Source organism: Lepidochelys kempii, chromosome 11 (assembly GCF_965140285.1).
Source record: "Lepidochelys kempii isolate rLepKem1 chromosome 11, rLepKem1.hap1, whole genome shotgun sequence".
NCBI lineage: Eukaryota > Metazoa > Chordata > Testudines > Cheloniidae > Lepidochelys > Lepidochelys kempii.
Window position 1 is genome coordinate 64,170,253 of NC_136390.1, and position 20,678 is coordinate 64,190,930.

General features: G+C 43.5%; 1 protein-coding gene across 1 annotated transcript in view; it reads right to left on the minus strand.

Annotated features, from left to right (window-relative positions):
* PTH2R (parathyroid hormone 2 receptor) overlaps window positions 1-20,678 on the minus strand; it is a 96,642-nt gene that overhangs the window by 40,735 nt on the left and 35,229 nt on the right. The window contains exons 2-7 of the mRNA XM_073304765.2: window positions 19,971-20,073; window positions 11,758-11,868; window positions 11,530-11,651; window positions 9,879-9,976; window positions 5,379-5,565; window positions 3,638-3,791 (exon numbers count right to left, since the gene is read on the minus strand). Coding sequence (XP_073160866.1) covers window positions 3,638-3,791; window positions 5,379-5,565; window positions 9,879-9,976; window positions 11,530-11,651; window positions 11,758-11,868; window positions 19,971-20,073 — 775 coding nt within the window. The remainder of the gene's footprint in view (window positions 1-3,637; window positions 3,792-5,378; window positions 5,566-9,878; window positions 9,977-11,529; window positions 11,652-11,757; window positions 11,869-19,970; window positions 20,074-20,678) is intronic.

Genomic DNA, 20,678 nt, shown 5'->3' on the forward strand with positions numbered 1-20,678 from the left:
TAGATTTCTGAAGGTAGTTCAAGGAGTTAGACACCAAATTTAGCTCTCGGTAGGCCCACTGAAGTCATAAGATGAATTTGACACATCATGCTTCATGTCCCTGTTCGTTCAGCATTAGCACTTGGGAAAGCAGCTCTGTTCTCTAATTACCCTCCACATCATCTACTGCTGTAAACCAAAACTGATAGCTTTCCAGACCTTTAAAAATCGGGCCCCTAACCTTTGAAACAATCCAAATGTAGCCCTGCACGTTCCAGGGGGACTGGGGTGTCTAACTGTCTTCGGATCCTTTGAAAATCATAGCCTACATTTCTAAAGTACCTTTCATCCAGACATCTCAAAGGCTATTACACACAATAACACCACACAGAGCCCCTGTGAGTTAATGAGTATTACACCTAATGTGTTTTGATGTAGTGAAGCTGGCATGGGAGGTTAAACGATTTGGCCAAGCTCACATAGATAGACATGCCTATGTCAGAGCGAGGGATAGAACCTGGACGTATCCAATCAAGCATTTCCTATCAGTGTGTCTTAATAGATTAACTCAAAGCTTTGGCAGATGATGGCAAGCAGGGCTGCACCCTGAAAGCTGCTAAGGAGATTTGGAAAGCGATACGTTTTTGCTTACAGCAACAGGCGATGGGGAGGGTACGTAGAGAGGAGCGCTGCTTTCCCAAGTGCTAATGCTGGAATGAACAGACACATTCAACAGGATGTGTCAAATTCATGCGATGACTTCAATGGGCCTGCTCCAGAGCTCCCTTTGGCCCAGGATATTTTTCCTCTGGAGTGTTCTTCATTCACAAGAAAAAGCAGCCTGCTTGCTCCTGAAAAGAGTTGTGTTACTTTAAGAGACTAACCAGAGATGGGAGAAACTCATGATGTTTTGGGTTTCCTGAAATGTTTAGATATATAAAAATAAATAAATAAAGCCCAAACTTCCCCCCTGTACTGTAACCTTCCTTTCCATTTCTCCCTTACCAGGGAAATTGATTTTAAAAACCAGGCAACGAGCCCTGTTTGGATCAGGCCCTCGCATAGGCACTCAGATACAATGCTGATGCAGGGCCATATAAACATCTAACTAGTTAGCCAGATGGATTGAAAACCTCTTCAAAGCAGGTATTACCTGCATCTCCAGAGAAACATTTCATTTCTATTCCCCTGTTCCGCAAGTCCTGAGACACACCCCAGTCTACGTGCACATCGATGAGCCTGTGACAGCCTTGGCTAACAGAGCCGGGTCTTTTCGCTCAGGTAGTCAAGGCTTGTAGCGCACGAGGTCCTGGGTCAATCCAACCTCCATACAACCCACTACTGCTGCCCCGCCGAGGAGCGTGGAGTCAGTTACTTCTCTTGAAGATTTTGAGAGGACAGTAAAGAACGGTCCTGTGCATAAACAAGGTCTCTCTCTTGTTCAGTTCTCTTTGGTACGAAAAGAGTAGCCTTAGATCCGTGTTACTGCACTGCGAACATTTAATCAAAGACACTTTATGGCGCCTGTCTCACATTGCAGTGCTTATTTATCTATTCACTGCAGATACCATCCCCCTAGCAGCACTTAGAATCATAGAATATCAGGGTTGGAAGGGATCTCAGGAGGTCATCTAGTCCAACTCCCTGCTCAAAGCAGGACCAATCCCCAATTTTTGGCCCCAGATCCCTAAATGCCCCCCTCAAGGATTGAACTCCCAACCCTGGGTTTAGCAGGCCAATACTCAAACCGCTGAGCTATCCCTCCCCCACTTGTTACAGGGAAGCCTCCATTTACAGTGTCTTATGCCAGAATCACCACTTAGTATCAAGGATGAAATGTCAGTGGTGAACCATCATGCCACACCATTAATAGATTTTTAAGGCCAGAAGGGACCACTGTGGTCACCTAGTCTGAACTCCTGCATAATAGAGGTCAGGGAACCTCACCCAGTAATTTCTGCATCCAGCCCATAACGTCTGGTTGAGCTATAGTACAGCTAATAGAAAGATAGAGTCTGCAAGTGCTGGAGAAGCCACATCATCTCTAGATAAGCTGTTCCAAAGATGAATGACCTTCACTGTTCGGTTCTGAGTTGAATCCAGAACTAGAAAGACAAGGAAGGGGGGAACTGTTTACGCTTGGATCAGCTGTGGAGAACACGAGTTTCAGCCTGGTAAATATCCTTTTTTCTCCCTCATGAATTTCCTTTTCAGAGCCCCCACCACCTGTCAATTTCACCAGCGTTAACTTCATTTCCCCCATTTCAGAAAAGTTAAAAATATTGAAATACAAAATGAAGTTAACCTCAGATCTCTTTACAGACCAAACAGAGAACACACTTCACTGTGAAAGCAAAAGGAATCAGACAACGGATCTTAACTGCAGTGACTGTTTATAGAGGGGATGGTATAAGACTGCCTACAATGGCACTTGTCCCATCCGTGACTGCTACTAGAAAATATCTCCAGTGGCCAGATATGGGACACCAGCTGGGGAGAACTCTGTGTAACTACAGAGAATTCTTTCCCAGTTGTCTGGCTGGTGGGTCTTGTCCACATGCTCAGGGCTAACTGATCGCCATATTTGGGGTAAGGAAGGAATTTTCCTCCAGGTCAGATTGACTGAGACTCTGGGGGCATGGGGGATTTCACCTTCCTCTGCAGCATGTAGAATGAGTCACTTGATGGAATGAACTAGAATAAATGATGAATTCTCTGTACCTTGAAGTCTTTAAATGATTAATTGAGGACGTCAGTAACACAGACACCGGTTATGGGCCTATTACAAGAGTAGGTGGGTGAGATTTTGTGGCTTGCGATGTGCAGAAGGTCAGACTAGATAATCATGATGGATCCTTCTGGCTTTAAAGTCTATGAGTCTAATGCAAGACTATGAGAACGCAATACCAGTGTAAGAAGTTCAACCTGAGGATGACTGTTGAAGAGACCCAGTGCAGTAAGTAACCTCCTGCCATTTCTCTTCTGAGGCTTGTGGTCAATCCCTGGTTCTGGACACGGATAAATTCTGCTCAGTTACATTGGTTTAAATCGGGAGTAACACCATTGACAGGAGCAGATTTACATGAAGGGACTCAGTGGAATTTGGCTTAATCTCTGCAAATTCATAGATCCTTCTTGAACGGATAATAATGGCCAGTGTATTGATATATGAAATAAGCTAACAGGAGGACAGGAGATTCACCTCTCTCTGGAGTATGGAGAGGACCAAATATCCAATTATCTCTTATTTTAATTTATAGTGAGGCTTTTCTGTGGTGCTCCCCACCATACCATGTTTAGCTTGCAATTAAGCACTTCACATGATCTGCTTTGCCCTCACAACACCCCTGGAAGTAGGGATGTATTATTATCCCCATTTCAGAGTCGGGAAATGGAGGAGTTAAGTCACTTGCCTCAGGCTGTACAGGAGTCAGTGGCAGAGCTTTACCTCCTGTGTTCACCAGTGGTGCTCAACACAATCAACTTCCTGTAACTACTGGTGGCCCTGGATTATTGCTGGACATAGGTCCTTCCTGTCTTTTTCTTTGTGTCTCATGTGATAAAACAGAGCAATGGGGATAGTAAAATAGCAGAATCCTTTCCCTCTGAGAAGCCTGATGAAAAGATGCAAGGAACAGAAGAGTCCCATATACCTTACCCCAGCCTATCAAGGTGAAACCCCACAGGTATTTGGTATCCGAAAAGAAAGCCACGAAGATTAGGCTGTGCAGGTAGAGGCCTTCAACCAGGATCCAGTAGTAGTTGGTGGCTAAGAAGTAAATAAACATCACAACCGCAATCTTGCACCCCACCTGTCAAGGAACCCAAACAGAAAGATAATGGGTTACCATTCCTGGATACAGCAACCATCCAAGAACTGCATCTGTAATTTTCACTCCATGCATCTGAAGAAGTGGGGTTTTTTACCCATGAAAGCTTATGCCCAAATAAATCTGTTCGTCTTTAATGTGCCACCAGACTCCTCGTTGTTTTTGTGAATACAGACTAACATGGCTACCCCCAAAACTTGACATTATGCTACTAAACCCTTTGCACATGGCTCTTATTCTGACAACTTTAACATGTCTTATTTAAAGAGATAGGAACAGGTAGCAAGGCCATCCTTAGCACAGTGTCAAGTCTTTGTGTAAAATCAACAGTTCTCCTTGCTTTGTAAGGACCATTTGTGGATGAATTAGTGCTTGTGAAAGTGGAGAGCTAACAGCTTTTCTTTGAGACAGCTAGAGAGAGGGCGAGCGCTGTAAAAGCTTCCCACACCCCCGCTGCTCTGCTAAGGCAGCTTCATTGTGACCTGCTAATGCAGTCCTGCGTCTGACTCGAGCAGAAAATGACAAGTGGGTCAGATTTTGCAAGGAGGACAGCCAGGGTGACCTGAACAAATAAGCAAAAGTCAGTCAGTCTCATCCCCATTAACAAAGAGAAGGATTCACAATAGAAACAAGTAGACAAGTATTGAAATCTGGGGAACAATTTTCAAAGGTGCTTAAGTCAGAGGTTCTCAACCAGGTGTACGTAAACCCCTGGGGGTAGGCAGGTCTCCCAGGGAGTACATAAACTCATCTAGATATTTGCCTAGTTTTACAACAGGCTACATAAAAAGCATTAGCAAAGTCAGTACAATGTAAAATTTCATGGAGACAGTGACTTGTTTAATACTGCTCTACATACTATACACTGAAATGTAAGTACAATATTTATATTCCAATTCATTTGTTTTATAATTATATGGTAAAAATGAGAAAGTGTGCTGTGACACTTCTGTATTTTTAGGTCTGATTTTGTAAGTTTTTAAGTGAGGTAAAACTTGGGGACATGCAAAACAAATCAGAGTCCTGAAAGAGGTACAGAAGTCTGGAAAGGTTGAGAGCCACTGGCTTGAGTGACTTAGGAATCCAAGTCCCATATTTAAAAGTGTCAAGCACTTAAGTGAGGATCTTAAAGGTATTTAGGCACCTAAAGATGAAGATAGGGGCCTAGTGGGATTTTCAGACATGCCTAGGCACCTAATTCCCATTCGCGCCTATGCACTTCTGAAAATCCCACCAGGCATCTATCTTCACCTTTCAGCCCCTAAATACCTTTAAAAATCTGGCCCTAGGAGCCAGAGCCTCGCAGGCCCCCAACTTCCATTGACATCAATACCTTTGAGGATCTGGGCCTCAGGAGCTTAAGTTACTTTAAGAAAATGAGACTTTGGCCCATTGCATACTGAATTTTCAAGAGCCTGATCTTCAGGATCAGCCTGATATTTTATACTGATTCACCACAGTAATACCTCACCACTCTGGAAGGAATACAGATTGTCCTAAAAGGGGCATAACAACTCAGAGAACAGTTAACTAGCAGGCTGACTGTTTTCCCCGAGGGTCAGTGCTTACGTATTGTGACTTGTCAATTGCAGGTGCCACTACAGTGCTCTGGAGGTCACTCATCAGCAGCGAGTCCAGCTCTTTGACTCCTCTGTGCGTATGCACAACTTTGTCCTTGATAAAGATGCTGGCAGCTCTTAGCATGAAAGAGACAAAGAGATGCATGTGGATGCAATTCCTGGTGCAGTGCAGCCTCCTGTGGGACGAAAAGGATAATTTAGAAGAGGTTATTGAATTCAGCCAGCAAAAGGGCAAAATTTTGCAGTAGGCTCTGGGATAATCTATGGCCAAGCTCAGCAAGTTCAATACTTCCACATCCCTCGACTTAGGGTACGTCTACACTACCCGCCGGATTGGCGGGTAGTGATCGATCTATAGGGGATCGATTTGTCACATCTAGTGTAGACGCGATAAATCGATCCCTGATCACTCTGCCGTCGACTCCTGTACTCCACCGCAGCGAGAGGCAGAAGCGGAGTCGACGGGGGAGCAGCGGCAGTCGACCCCTCGCCGTGAGGACACGAGGACACTTTAGCTACACTATTCTCGTAGCTGAAGTTGCGTATCTCAGGTCGACCCCCCCACTAGTGTAGACCAGGCCTTAGTCACTATTTCATACTTTAAGGACTCTTATATTTTTCTTAGGAAGGTCAAAAATACAAAATAAAAGGGCATGATTACTTAGTGATGACAGTTACCGACAATATTTTTGCTGAACTTTCCTATCGTAAGATAAGGCTTAAAATGCAACACCTCACATGAGCAAATATTTATAAGTCTCAACTGTTGACAGTCTGCAGCTTGTTGTTAGTAAACTGAATATAAAGCTTGCCAGATGCCACCCTGACAGCAATAGAAACTAATTGGGCTGAATCGTACAACCACTTACTCAAACATTGTGCATTGTACAGTGAATAATGCTACTGAAGGGGGAAGTTCATGGTATTATGCACTATGCTTGGTAATAAGAGTTTGCAGTACAGCATCCTTAAATTACATAGGCTCCAACTCAGGAAAGCATCTCTATTCAGGACAGCCCTCCAGCAAATGCTTAACATCAAGCATGTGCTTAAGTCCCGTTTGTGACGCTGGCAGACCAGGTGCCAGCTCATGCCAGAGCCCCAGGCCTATTCATTGTGTATTTGTGTGGATCAAAGTGATTATTAAATGTATAAGAGTGTATTTGGTGTTTAAACGTCATGAAAACTAGTGGGATGTTACTTGCTTTGTTTTCACTTATCTGTATACTGCTATAATGCAGTAGCAAACATTTCCATTTTGTGTACTCCCGTAACTAAATAACCCACCAAACAAGCCCTAAAACGCAAAGGAGGCTTTGTGGAATGCAAATGAGGAACTTGAACAGAAAAGTGCTAATTTCAAAGCAAGTGGTCATTATGTATGATGACCGGAGGTCAAAGACTCTAAATACCTTCCTCACTCTCAGTCATCAAAGGAAAAACCCACCTGGGTAGTGACATTGTCAGCTTGTTTTCTGTGAGAAGAAGCTATAAGTATGGATTCAGAGAAAGATCCTTCATCTCTGGACTGTTTGGACTCTTACAGGGAAGTGTACCAGATACAAAGCCGAGGTCCCCAAAGACAATCTGGGTACCCTGAGAAGACTTTTGGGAAACTGGCAGTTTATGACATCACTGCCACTATTTAGAATTACAAACTGTGATTCATTTGTGCATATATTTTATCTGCTTTAACCTCTCAATAACTCTCATTTCCTTTTCTTAGCTAATAAGCATTTAGTTAGTTTACTATAGAATTGGCTACCAGTGTTGTCTTTGGTGTAAGATCTAGAGTAAAATTGATCTAGGGTAACTGATTGGTCTCTTGAGACTGGGAGCAACCAGATGTGATGTGATTTTCGGTTTAAGTGACCATTATCACAAAGCCCAGTTTGTCTGGGTGGCAAGATAGATTGGAGAGTCTAAGCCCTGGTCTGCACTGGGGTGGGGGGTGGGGGGTGTGGGGAATCTATCTAAGTTACGCAACTTCAGCTACGTGAATAATGTAGCTGAAGTCAACATACTTAGACCTACTCAACGAGGTGTCTTCACTATGGTGAGTCGACTGCTGCTGCTCCCCTGTTGACTCGCCTGCGCCTCTCGCGGTGGTGGAGTACAGGAGTCGACGGGAGAGTGCTCGGGGGTCAATTTATCATGTCTAGACTAGATGCGATAAATCGACCCCCGCTGGATTGATCACTGCCCGCCGATCTGGCAGGTAGCGTAGACAGACCCTAAGGGGACTGTCTGTGACTCCATGGTAGGACTGGTATAGTAATCTAGGAGTTCACATTTGTTACTGGCTTGGTGAAATCTAATTATAGAACCCACTACCAGTTTGGGGTGTCTACCCTGTTTTCTGACAGTCTGCCTTGAGGTTGGCACTCAGAGCTGTGAGCCACTCCAGACAGTATGACACCATTGACTGCATAGATTCACATATTTTAAGGCCAGAAGACTACCAGTGATGGAAAAATCCACAATGTCCCTAGGTAAGTTGTTTCAGCGGTTAATTGACCTTAATGTAAAAATACACATTGTGTTTCTAGTCTGAAGCTGTCTAGCTTCAGTTTCCAGTCCGTGGGTCCTGTTAAGCCTTTGTCTGATAGATCAAAGAACTGTCTACCATCAGAATTATTTCCCCCTTGTAGACCATGATCAAGTCACCTTTTAACCCGCTCTTTAATAAACAAAACAGATGGAGTCTCTTTACTCTCTCACTATAAGGCACATTCTCCAGACCCTGTAGTTCTTTTCTGAACCCTTTCTGATTTTTCAGCATCCTTTTTGAAGTATGGACACCTGAACCAGACAGTAATAGTCTCATTAATGCTATATACAAAGATAATACCACCTCCCCATTCTGACCTGATATTTCCCTGCTTACGTGGATCACATTTACTCAGCATCTACCAACTCACACTCGGAGCTCACACTCAGTTGGTTATCTACCATTTCCTTTACAGAGTGACTGCGTTCTTATTGACTTAAGTAGGCCTTAAGCACATGAATGTTCCTAAGAGCTCTCCTGAACGGAAATGGCCTGAAGCACATAAGTATTTTTCTGAATCTGATTCTAGCAGACATCAAACTTCTTGCTGCTTGCAATAGCTTCTTCTACCCACACCCTTGCAACTAAAACTATATAAACATTTCTTCCAAGATTAAACCTTGTTCACATGCTATGGAAAAGAAGTTGGAAGAATGTGTGTAACTGCCCCACCTGGAGATGCCTGCCCTAATGCATAATATTAACTAGTTAGCAATCACTCAAACTCCCTAAGGTCCTTTCCCAGAATGCACTGGGTTTCATGCTGATGACTCAGTAAGGCAGGCAATCATTATTATCTATTTTTAAAGCCATAATAAAAACTCAGACAAAATTGCCAGAAACACCAACAAGTGCATATGCTGACAATGAAAAAACTGCATAGTCTTACTGCGGTAACCCTCATCCTCCTCGCTCCTTTCCCTTCCTACTGTTTGCCCCCATCGTTTTTGTCTGTCACAGGTCAGGTTTGCATTGGGACTGTGACCATGCATCCCTAGGAGGCATGGCCCAGAACTTGCAGCCCAGGAGGGTGCGGTGTCAAGGGACTGTCTACATTACAGCAGCCTCCCTAGGCCGACCTATGGGTCACAGCACTGCTCTTAATGGCTGCAATGCTACTTGCATTCCCTGGCATTCCTCTCCCACACCTAGCATGCGCCCTACACCAAGATTCGTGAGGAGGTTCTCCACTCTATGGCTGTCTTCTGCAGTGCCTGTAGCAGAAGAAATCTTCCAGAGCCAAAAACAGGGCTTTCAGAGCTCCTTTGCAGCCTTTTTACACAGCATAAAGGGGCCAGAGCAGAAGCGAGGATCTCACTGTTTTTCCATGTCTTCCATGAAATGCCTAACACGCTGCTGGAGACCTTAATATGAATAATAGTCATGGAAAACCTGGCATGCAGTCTTTAGAGTTTGTTTCTTCTTTGGTTATTTCAAAAGACAGCATTAGAGTGAGCATTCAACTCCTAAAGTGTTGGCAACTGACCATAGTAATATTCCTAGCAATAACTCAAGCGGATAATTCCACATGCCAGCAATCCTATTGTTTCAGTTGTGAAATAAACCATTAAGCCTCAAAAACAGACTATAGGATAAACCACTCTGATCATTCTGTGCCTCACTGTGCTGTCATCTTTAACTGTTCTGGAGACTGATACAATGTCTCTTGCTGCTTGCAATTTTTACATGGCCATGGGAAATTATTTTCCCTTGAAATGTTTTAACGTGTTCTTCATCTGATCAAAGCTTTACACAATGGGTAGGCATTGAAAATTACTCCATGCAATGCACAATATTTACTCTCAGCACTGCAGACAGGAATATAAAAAAGCATCAAGAGATTGGACAGTCCTGTGTGAATAAGGAACATAAGATTACCTCTTGTAGAGATGATGGTGCAAAAAGGGGACAGAGCAGCTGGGACTATGAATTGCTCACCTGAAGTAGCCGATGATGAAAACAGCCACTGCCAGGGAACTGAAGGACATAGAATATCCAACAGTGTACATAATGTAGAGACGTTCAAAGAATTCCCTCTGGAAAAGAAAACAAGACCATTTCCACTTTATTTTCTTCATCTTCATCTCCAATAATCCAGTTTACCAGTTTCTGACATCAGTGGACTTACACCAGGGATGAACCTGTTGTACTGCCATCCCAAAGAATTCAAGATTCATCAGTCTACACTGGAAAAAAATAAATCACAAGAGTACTAAAAGGAAGAACTTGGGTTCATATATTTGCCTTCTGGTGTTCTACTCCTTAGGGGGTCACTTTTAAAACTTTATTCCAGAACCATGGAAACAAACATTTATTTTTTATAAAGAAAGATGAGATCATGTAACATGATTCCTGGAGCTGCAGATTTGAAGAAACACACTAACCACCATTCAAAGGCACAAGAGCAGGCAATATTGGCATTTTGTCTGTTGTCAGTTCCCGCCACTAGCTTTGGTGGGAGGGAGGGAATAAGTGGGCACACTTCTCTTGCCCTGGTATCTGCTCAGATCCATTGACTTCTACATTGGAGAGGGTGGAGCCAAGGCTCTGATTCCTCCTCCTCCCTCTCAGCTCAGCTGCTGATGGCGTTTTAGAATATGTTTGCCCATTGCCCTGAAGAGGGCTGCTGTGTGACAGCTTGCTGAGAGTCTAACATGAATACATCACACAGCTCAATATTAAAAGGAAGAAAGACATAGCCTATTTAGACCGGATCCTGCAGTGGGATCCATCCGAGCACACAGCTGCAAAGACAGACATTGACTTCAATGGAAATTATGGGCCTGGCAGCTTTTGAAAATCTATTACGCATTTATCTGCATCATCAGGTGCCTAAATACTTTAACAATGGCCCAAATCCCACAGACATAAGGACTTACACCTCACCAAAGCTACTTATAGGGGGGAAAAGTATACATAAAAATGTTTGAGAGTCTGGGGCTTTTTTTTAAAAAAAATACTGATCAGTTATACAGCACTTTCTATTGAAGCACCCTAATCTCAAGATAAACAAATAACATTATCCTCATTATACAGATGGGAAAACTGATGAACAGGCAGGTTCACTGACTTGACCCTAAATCACAGGCTGATTCAGTGGCAGAGTACCAAAATGAGCCCAGGTTTCTTCAGCCCCAGCCCTGGGACATGAATTTTGGATCCAAGAATCTGGAGTTAGTCCACCCCTGCCTAAAGCAGATACCATGCCGACTGATGACAATGGAAATTGCAGCTCTTCTGCTATGGATGAATTTAGCCCTCACAACCACATTAAACACAGCGAGGCACACTTGAGAGGGGAAAGTGCCTTCAGTTCATAGCTTCAATGTCTGCAGTTCCTTCACGTCTATGTTGTTTTAAATAAGACTCTTCCTCATTTTATGACTTAAAAACCATTGTGTAAATAACAAACGCTCAATGGGACTGATGCACCATTATTAAGTTAGGACAACAATGTGCATGTCATTCATATTTCCATTTGTTTCTGTATAGAACCATCAAGGAATGAAAAGTGCGTACAATTTCAGGATTTGTTCCTCCCATCCAAACTCTCATGCTCTATGATTGCATTGGGAAAACACCCCCATACCTTCCCCGGGCTGATTTCTGGCTGTAAGTAGCGAAGGCAGTCAGAGTAATTGGCCCACGTTCGGTTCAAACCCTGCACAAGGTCCCATGTTCCATTAGGGCTACAGTGTCTGAAAGCCACCCCTGCAAGGAGGAAATGAGTCTTGGTTAGTCTACGCAGGTCCTTTGCACCACCTGGCTTTTTATTTGCTTCAGATAAATCCGATGAGAACAAGAAGACCAGTGGTACCTTTGTGATTGAAGTCATATATATAAGGAGGGCATGGGACAGCCATCTTTTTTCCCAGTGAGCCCCTGGGCCAGCATATTAGTCCATCCCATTCTGGAAAGCAGTTACCCTCTGCACACAATAGAAGGAAGACATAGAAAGAAGAAATGAAAAGTATGAGACAAGCCTCTATGCCACTTATGTTTTTACCGTATCGCCTAAATACCTGTGCCCAAATTAAGTAAGAGATTTAAAAGTATCTTGCAATTTAGGTACCTAAAGGATTAAAGTGTTAAATTTCTTCCCAAATAACACAATTGAAAATGAACCAGTGACATCTAGCTTATACCCCCAAAACAATACCAGTTTCTTTAAAAAAATAAAATCAACCTCTAAATTTTTTTAAAACCCAATTCTTAGACTCTCTGGAGATGCAGCCAGTTCCGCACTTCCATAGAACTCTTCATCTCTGACTCTCAATCCACTTAATTTATACCATCCACCTACCTTAACTCTGCCCTCCAACATTTGCAAAATATGTCAAATTTATTGGAAATTCATGGTCCCCCATGAATAAGAAATAGGAGGTCGTATACTGCTAGGAAATTGTTACTTTGACCGTTGCACACATTTTTGCTGATTCTAGGAGCTGTGGCAGGATAGGTATATCAAGGTATGTCTGTGAACCTCCTAAATTGTCTATTTCTGACTGCTCAAATTAAGACTGATTCCAAAGCGGAGTCCTGCTGCCAGGACAATTATCGGTGTAATAAAGTGAGGTCTATGTGGTGAAGCTACACTGGAGTCTGTCACCATTTGACTCCACAATAATGCAATGTGCAAATCTCCTAGCGGAAGCAGTGATAACTCACTCCTTGTGCTTGCTTGCCCCATAGAGAGGGATATAGGACACAAGTACCAAGGGGACAGAGAAGAAGGATGGTCCAGTGGTTATACTGCTAGCCTAGAACTTGGGAGACCTGGTTGCAAATTCCCTGCTCTGCCACAGACTTCCCATGTGACCGTGGTCAAGTCTCTCTGTGCCTCAATTACCCCATCTGTGGAAATGGAGATAATAGCACTTCCACACCTCACAGGGCTGTTGTGAGGGACTAATACATTAAAGATTGCGAGGTGCTAAGATACTATGGTAATGGGGCTACATAAGTACCTAAGTTAGACAAATGGTAGCCACACAACTCCTATGGCCTATGCTGACTTGCACGCACCATGCAGGGTTCCTGCATCTATTTAGTTGACAGCTGATTTCTTGATGGACTTGGCCCCACCTGGTCCCCATATTGGTGCTACAGATTCTTCCCCTACATTGGAAGGATGAAGAGGAAACTCTGGGTTTTTCAACAGGAGGAAGGATAACTGGCCCCTGGGCTTCCTATGAGAACAAACTACATGGGAAAATATATGTGCAGTATATCCATGCCATTTAGTCTACGCAGAGAATCATAGAAAAGTAGGTCTGGAAAGGACCTTGAAAAGGCATCTAATCCATCCCCCCACCTTCCATCTTCAGATTCACAACCAATTCCTCACTGCTAGTCAGAATCAAGTCTAAAATAAATGGCTGCCCTTCGGCTTCTGAAACAAGAAGTTGTCCCCATCACATTCCAAGAACTCACTAGAGATTTTGTGCTTTGCCATATCACTTTTCTAACAGCTGTCTGGGTAGTTAAAGTCCAGCATTACTACCAGGGGAACATGACGATTTTGTGGAAGACAGACTGCTATGGTATATACCAAAATCCAATTCAAAGTTATTGATGGTGTTGATGGAGCAAGTTGCAGATGGCCAAGCACTGCTTGAGGGCCTAAGAAAGGAGCACGGATGGGTGGGATTGCACTGTAATGTAGGTTTGGGATGACAAGCAGTGGCCACAGAACTCTTTGATCAGAAAGGCCACATTTCTGGATCTGCATGCAGAGCTCACCCCAGCCCTCCAGTGCAGGGACACCAGAATTAGAGCTACATTGACAGCGGGGAAGCAAGTGATGATCACACTGTGCAAACTTGCAATGTTGGATTGCTACTGGTCAGCGGGAAATAGTTTGGAGTTGGAAAATCCACGATGGGGCCATTGTCATGGAAATGTGCAGGGCCATTAATCATCTCCTCCAACACAGGACTGTCACTCTCGGCAACGCACAAGACTTAGTGAATGGATACGTAGCCGGAGCGCTCCCGAACATGAGTGGAGCAGTAGGTGGCCTGCATATTCTTATTTTGACCACCTAATCCCAGAGTAAAACAGAATGGGCTACTTTTCTATGGTTTTACAAGCATTGGTGGATCACCAGGGATGCTTCATCGACAGTGTTGGGCTGGTCAGGGAAGGTGCATGACGCTCGTATCTTTAAGAACACAGTACTATTCAGAAAGCTGCAAGCCGGGGGACATTCTTTCCCATCCAGAAGGTTACCATTTGGAGAATGCTGAAATGCAAATATAGTCCTGGGGGACCCAGCTACCCCCTTGTTCGTGAAGCCGTACGCTGAGCACCTCAATAGCACTAAGGAAAGATTCAGCCACTGGCTCAACAGGTGCAGAATGACAGCTGAACATGCTTTTGGTTGATTGAAGAAACCATGGGGATTGTTTACTCACAAGATTGGATCTCCAAGCGAAATATCTCAACAGTTATAACTGCCTGCTGTGCCCTGCATAATATCTGTGAGGCAAAGGGGGAAAAGTCACCACCAGTGTGGAGGGCTGAGGTGGCACATTTGTTGAATTTGAGCAGCCGGACACAAGGGCTATTAGAAGAGCTCAACGTGGAGGTTTTCTGTTAAGGGAGGCCTTGAAAGAGCATTTAACCATGAGCCACAGTAATGCACTGAAGTGGCCCTACCATTTTGGGGCCTGTTGGGAATTGCGTGGTGTACATTTATGAATATAGCACTGTTTGTCACTGATCCTAGGAGTTCTGTCACTCTGTACAACACGCATGTAAGTGCTTTCAGTTCCACTAGGCACTCTGCAGAATAGGTTGTCAAGGAAAGAAGAAGAATTATTTTCCAAAAAATAGGAGTTTATTGAGTAACAAAAACAGTGCAAGAAAAATTGGTGCAATTTAAAAGCAAATACGTTTTAAAAGAACTAAATAAATGAATGGAACAGAACTTAACAAGGGGAAAAAACACGCATGTCCATTTTTACCTACACACAGCAACCGTGGCTCTCCCAGGTCAGTGTATGTGAAGCAGGAGTTGTCCTTACTGTCCCTCAGTGTGAAGTAGTAGGGGAGGGATGCAGCCCGGGGGGCCATGTGGACTGTTGAGGGGGGTGTAGGGAGGTACTAAAATGGAGTTCTCCATGGAAGGCAAAGGGAGCTTAGCCTGTGCTTGTTGAACCGGTCATTCCACTTGAGTCTGCAGCATCTGTGTTTGGTGCCACAGAAGCCCCTGTGTGTCCTGGTGCATCTCCTTCTCCCTCTCCTTTTCAGTCTTTCCTTTTCCATACAGCCTGCAATATTCACACTCCAGGCCCTCTGCTCATGGTCTGATGCAGCACTGGCTTGCAGGATCTCATTGAGCATGTCGCCCCAAGTCCTCCTCTTTCTCCTCATCTGGCTCAGGCATTCCGCGGGCGTGGAGAGGGAAGCCCTGAAAGCTGCAACACCAGCAGCTACAGACAGAACACAGGTACCTTTGGCACTGTAGTCATAACAGAAAGTGAAAGGGTCAGAACTCCCTTTGCTTGCTCCCCTAAAGTTTTACACAAGCCATACTTATTGACACTTCTACTTGGGATTGCCTGCACACAGCACCAGCCATGGGGAGTATGGCCCACCAGGGGCGGGAAATGAGGAAGGAATTGTTCAGTTGCACGAAACTATGATGATCAGGCACTGAATACCCGTACCAGTTTCCACAGGCCATGGTGATTTTAGTGGATATCTCACTCCTGATGGTAACAAAGGCACAGAGAGCACAGCTGCTGCTGGCATCCTGAAGCCACCCAGACCTATATGCCGCTAGCCTGTGTACTGCAATGGTGCCTGACGAAGTCATCACAGATTGGAGTGGGAAAGTGTCCTGCCATAGAGGAAGAAATAAGGCTGCCATCCCTAGAAACCTTTGGGAGAGGATTGCAAAGAACCTCCATGAAAGTTTCATCAAGATCTCTCAGGAGAATTCAAAGAACATAAGAATGGCCCTACTGGGTCAGACCAAAGGTCCATCTAGCCCAGTATCCTGTCTTCTGACAGTGGCCAGTGTGCCCCAGAGGGAATGAACAATACAGGTAATCATCAAGTGATCCATCCTCTGTCACTCACTCCCAGAAACAGAAACACAAAGGATGCCCCTCTGTACATAAACTGCTCTGCATGGCCTCCCCTGCCTAACTCTACAGGGGACTGAAAAGCAGATAACTGTCTCTGCTTGTTGTACTGCTACCTCTTCTAGTACGAATAAATTAATGAAAAAGTTGAGAGCTACATCCTGCTAAGCTGGGAGCACCATCAGTACATCACTGGAATGGAAAATACGTTTACACGCCTACCCAAGGTTCTTTCCCCTGCATCAAGCTCGCCTGTGCTCGACCCCTGGGGCTGACTGGACTGCTGTGAAGTCTTCAACAGGTCCTGACTTGCAGCATAGCTGGGCCCGCCGTCGCATGTCTCCCTCCTCTCCCCATCCTCCTCCTCCTCACTGTTCATGTCAGGGGCCTGTGACTCAGCTCCTTGAAGACATCCACAATGCCGTGCAGGGTGTAAGTGGGGTCTCCACCAAGCATGGGATGCAGCTCTTTGCAAAAGGGGCAGGTCTGTAGCTCAGCACTGTATTGACTGTTGGCTTCCCTGACCTTCTGATATGCCTGCTGCAGCTCCTTGGCTTTCATTCGGCACTGCTGCTGGTCCCTGTCATACCCCTTCTCCTGCATCCCCCATGCAATTTCCGTGGCTGGTCCGTGTACATCTGGAGCGTGTAGTCAGCACAGTCAGCTGAGCAGTTGTACATAACAATCAAGAGCTGCGACGTGCGCTCATCAAGCTGGGCAATAAGGAAAAGGCATTTCAAAAATTCACAAGGCTTTAAGGTGGGAGGAAGAGAGGCTTCCAGTGTCCGTGACCCCCTGGGTAGTGGAGTTCACATTTGTGACCAGAGCGGTCAGTGTCGGGCATTGTGAGACAGCTGCAGGAGGACTGTTAGGGTTGGCATAGGTAATACAGTGTCTACATTCACGTCACGTTGACCTCAGTACATCAACCGTGGCTCAATGCCGTTCGGGGAGGCGGTGTCACTGTGTCACCACAACAGGGTACTTACGTTGGTGGGAGACAAATTAAAGTATAGACACATGCACAACTAGGTTGATGCAAGGCAGCTTATGTCAACCTAACTTTGTAGTATAGACTGGGTCTCAAACTCTCCACATCACTTAGCCTGCCTCTTTTATTCACACAGTGGGAAATACAGGTCATTCATCAGTGCAGAACAGAGACCCAGCAACCTTTCTGGAAATATAATTGAAATTATTCTATTAAAGAAATAGCAACCAACTCAGTTACCCTTTATTCACTGTCTCAATACATCTCGTCTCAGAACAAGTATACCCAATTATATTTGGCTGCTTAAAAGGGGTTGGCTTTTGAACAAACGTAAAATCTGATTAACTTTTGATCCAGTAATTTTTGTGTGGTTAAAGATTGTTCCAGTTTGTTTCATCCATTAAGAATTACACTTGTCAGGGACTTCACTACTAAGAATAAGTATAAAAGGCTCGTATATTATTTCAGGTCCACTACAGGAAGTCACTACCACCAAAAAAGCATATCAAAGGAAAACCTGAACTTCGGGGCTTCTTAAATATTTATTTTTAACTCATTCTGTAAAGCTTCAGGGCCAGATACTGATCTCAGTTACACTAGCGTAAATTTGGAAAAACACCACTTCCTAAGAACGGGATTATTTCAAATGCACAGCATTGTAAAGAAAGCACCCTTATTCAGGAAGCACTTACACACATGTTTTTGTACAGCATGGTCTTAAAGTTAAGGATGTACCTAAATCCTATCTGGAATACAGATTGATTTACACACATGTTTAAGTAGTGTCGTGAAATAGGTCGTGAGATGAAATCCTAGTTCATAGTATTCATTTTTCTGTGGCACCTCGACAGACATGTTTGTGTGTTACTGTAACTCACATGACCTAAGCCATTGGACTTTGCATTCATTTTTGTGGAGCTCTCGTGAAAACAGGCTTCGGTAAGTATTTTGTTCACCGAGAGTTGTTTTGTGCATGTAAACAGTACACATGCATTGTCTGGTAGAAGGAAAAAAATACTTTATGTTCAATTGAATATTAACTTGCCATCTTCCTCTCAATGAACACCATAAATTATCTTCTTTCAAAAAACTTGGAAACCGTGATTACTGTTATTAGTGATATTACTATTATGACGACTGGCATTAGTATTATTTATTGGTGAGACTGTTCTTATGGTTGCTATTACACATTGTTACTGACAGTAATAATATGTATGTACAGAAGACATGTTTTCTTATTTAGACAAAACCAAACGAAAACAAAGCAAAGCCTAATTTTGTGGTTTCCCTTTTATCCCAAATTCCTTTTACTCCAAGTCCTCATCCTCCAATATAAATCTCTTCTCCAACCGCTCGCAAGAGTATCTCAATACTTATGATGTCTTTGAAGCATTTCCATGTAAATGGGGTGATACAATATGTTTTTGAAAATAGTGTGCAGAGTGAACCGATATGTGGTCTGTAGGAATTAATCCTGCAGTGACAGGGAGCTAGACTAGCCGATCTTTTCTAAATTCTAGAGGCCAGATTTTCAACTGGTGAAGCCAACAGAGTTATAGTGGGGGTAACTCTAGTGTAAGTAGGAAAAGAATCAGGAAACCTAGAAATTCAAGTCCTGACTGGGCTGGAACTCTCCATAAAGAATGCAGAACTAGTGAAATGGTGATGTCTAGGGCTAGGTGAATTTTGCTTTGGGCAAATATTCACACACACATTCAGGTCTAATTTGGCAAGTAGCTTCAGCCAAAAAAAAAAAAAAGTTTTGGAATATTTTGTTTCACTGGTTCTGAAACAAAATGGTTTTGACATTTTGAAATGAAGCATTTCATTTCAGCAATTTCAACAGTGAAACATTTCGACTTCTCATTTCAAAATGGTGTTTCATATAGAAATTAAGTTAATTAAAAAGGGCGAAAGACAGCAATCCCATCTGCAATCATTTCAGGTTGAACAAAGTATTTAGATGGATACTACACAACATTTATTTTGCATTTTTCAGTTCAGCGCTGAACCAAAAAAAATAAAAATCCATTATCTGCTCAGCTGTAGGGATGTCAGAAGAGTCAAAAGAGTAAAAGCTCATCAACTGAGAGAAGAAGGGATTTGAAGTCTTTATATTTGATTTGTCTTAATTAACAACTATTTAAGTTCAGTGGCTAACATTTTAGACAAAAGAAAGTTTTGTTAAAGATTCTGTAGCCTCATCCTTTCAATTCAGGTGTTATTGTTCACAATAAAGATGTCTGAGACCTTCTAAAAAAAGAAAAGGAGGACTTGTGGCACCTTAGAGACTAACAAATTTATTTGAGCATAAGCTTCCGTGAGCTACAGCTCACTTCATCGGATGCAAATAAATTGGTTAGTCTCTAAGGTGCCACAAGTCCTCCTTTTCTTTTTGCAAATACAGACTAACACGGCTGCTCCTCTGAAACCTGAGACCTTCTAGCAAACCAGGAAAGATCAAACTGGACATTCATGATAGCCAAGATAAAATCTCTTCCAAAAGAGCAAAAAAGGCATGTTTTTTAAAACCCTTTTCAGCTCACCTTTAAACTTAACTCCACAGCAGTGTGGAATAATAAAACAGACTATGAAGAGAATGTGGTATCTCAGGCACATCCATGAAGTCAAGTGACTGGAACCTCACTAACTACGGATATCAAAGAAGGCTCAAAAGCCTTGATCACTTTGAAGCATCAGCCTATGTGCAACCTTGTCTCCTTGAGTCTTCAAGATAAATTGGGAGAGAAATAAGGAATGTCTATTAAAGGCACAATTCACACACACACACGATTCGATTCAGAGAAATGTTGAATAAGAAAAAAATTGGGATCTTTCTGCATTGATCTCCTGCGCTTTGGGATGGTCAATATACTGGACAGTCTTGACACCCCTTTAGTACTGATGGTGGAGGGAAGAGAAAGATCGGGTGCTTAAGTACTTCACCTCCTTCTTGTAGTTGGGTTGTGAGGTTTAGTTCACACTGAATTTTGGCTTCCAGGAGAAGATAAATCTGCTCCTCCGTGGTAATCGTGTCATCAGAATCCACCTGTACAGAAAAAAAATGCATAGAAAACAGCAGTGAGAAAGGCTGTTGCTTGGATCCTTTGACACTTAGCTGTATTTTAATGGGAGTGCTCTAAACGAGTTAATTTTCAAGACCCGCATTTCTAACACTTTCAGAAGGAAATGTTTTGATTTTACAAAGGGACACACATTTTTGTTTTGAATTTCACTTTTTTTACATTTGGGGGTGGGGTAACTTTACACACTGGTTGATCTGAGACAAGTTCTCTCCCGCCCCCCCCCGCAAAAAAAAAATTCATTTCGCCAAAAAAAATGTAAATAGTTTCATTTCAGGTTAACCCAAAACTAGTTTTTCCGCAATGCTGCAGTTCAGCCACTAAACTGAAAGGTTGGCTATTCCCACAACCCTAATTCCACCAGTTAACATTCTCGTCATGCCGGCATTTTCGAAGGCACGTTCCCCTGTAGCTGTTGAGAAAAACTTCTGGCAGATTTAACAGTGCCACTAGCTGCACACTATGTATGTACATCGTCAAACCCTGACTTTCAACCTACGTACGGCTTGCTGGGATAGACAGAGGGGAGTCGGGTGAGTCTCAGTTACTCCCATGTCCCTGTGCCTGTGCT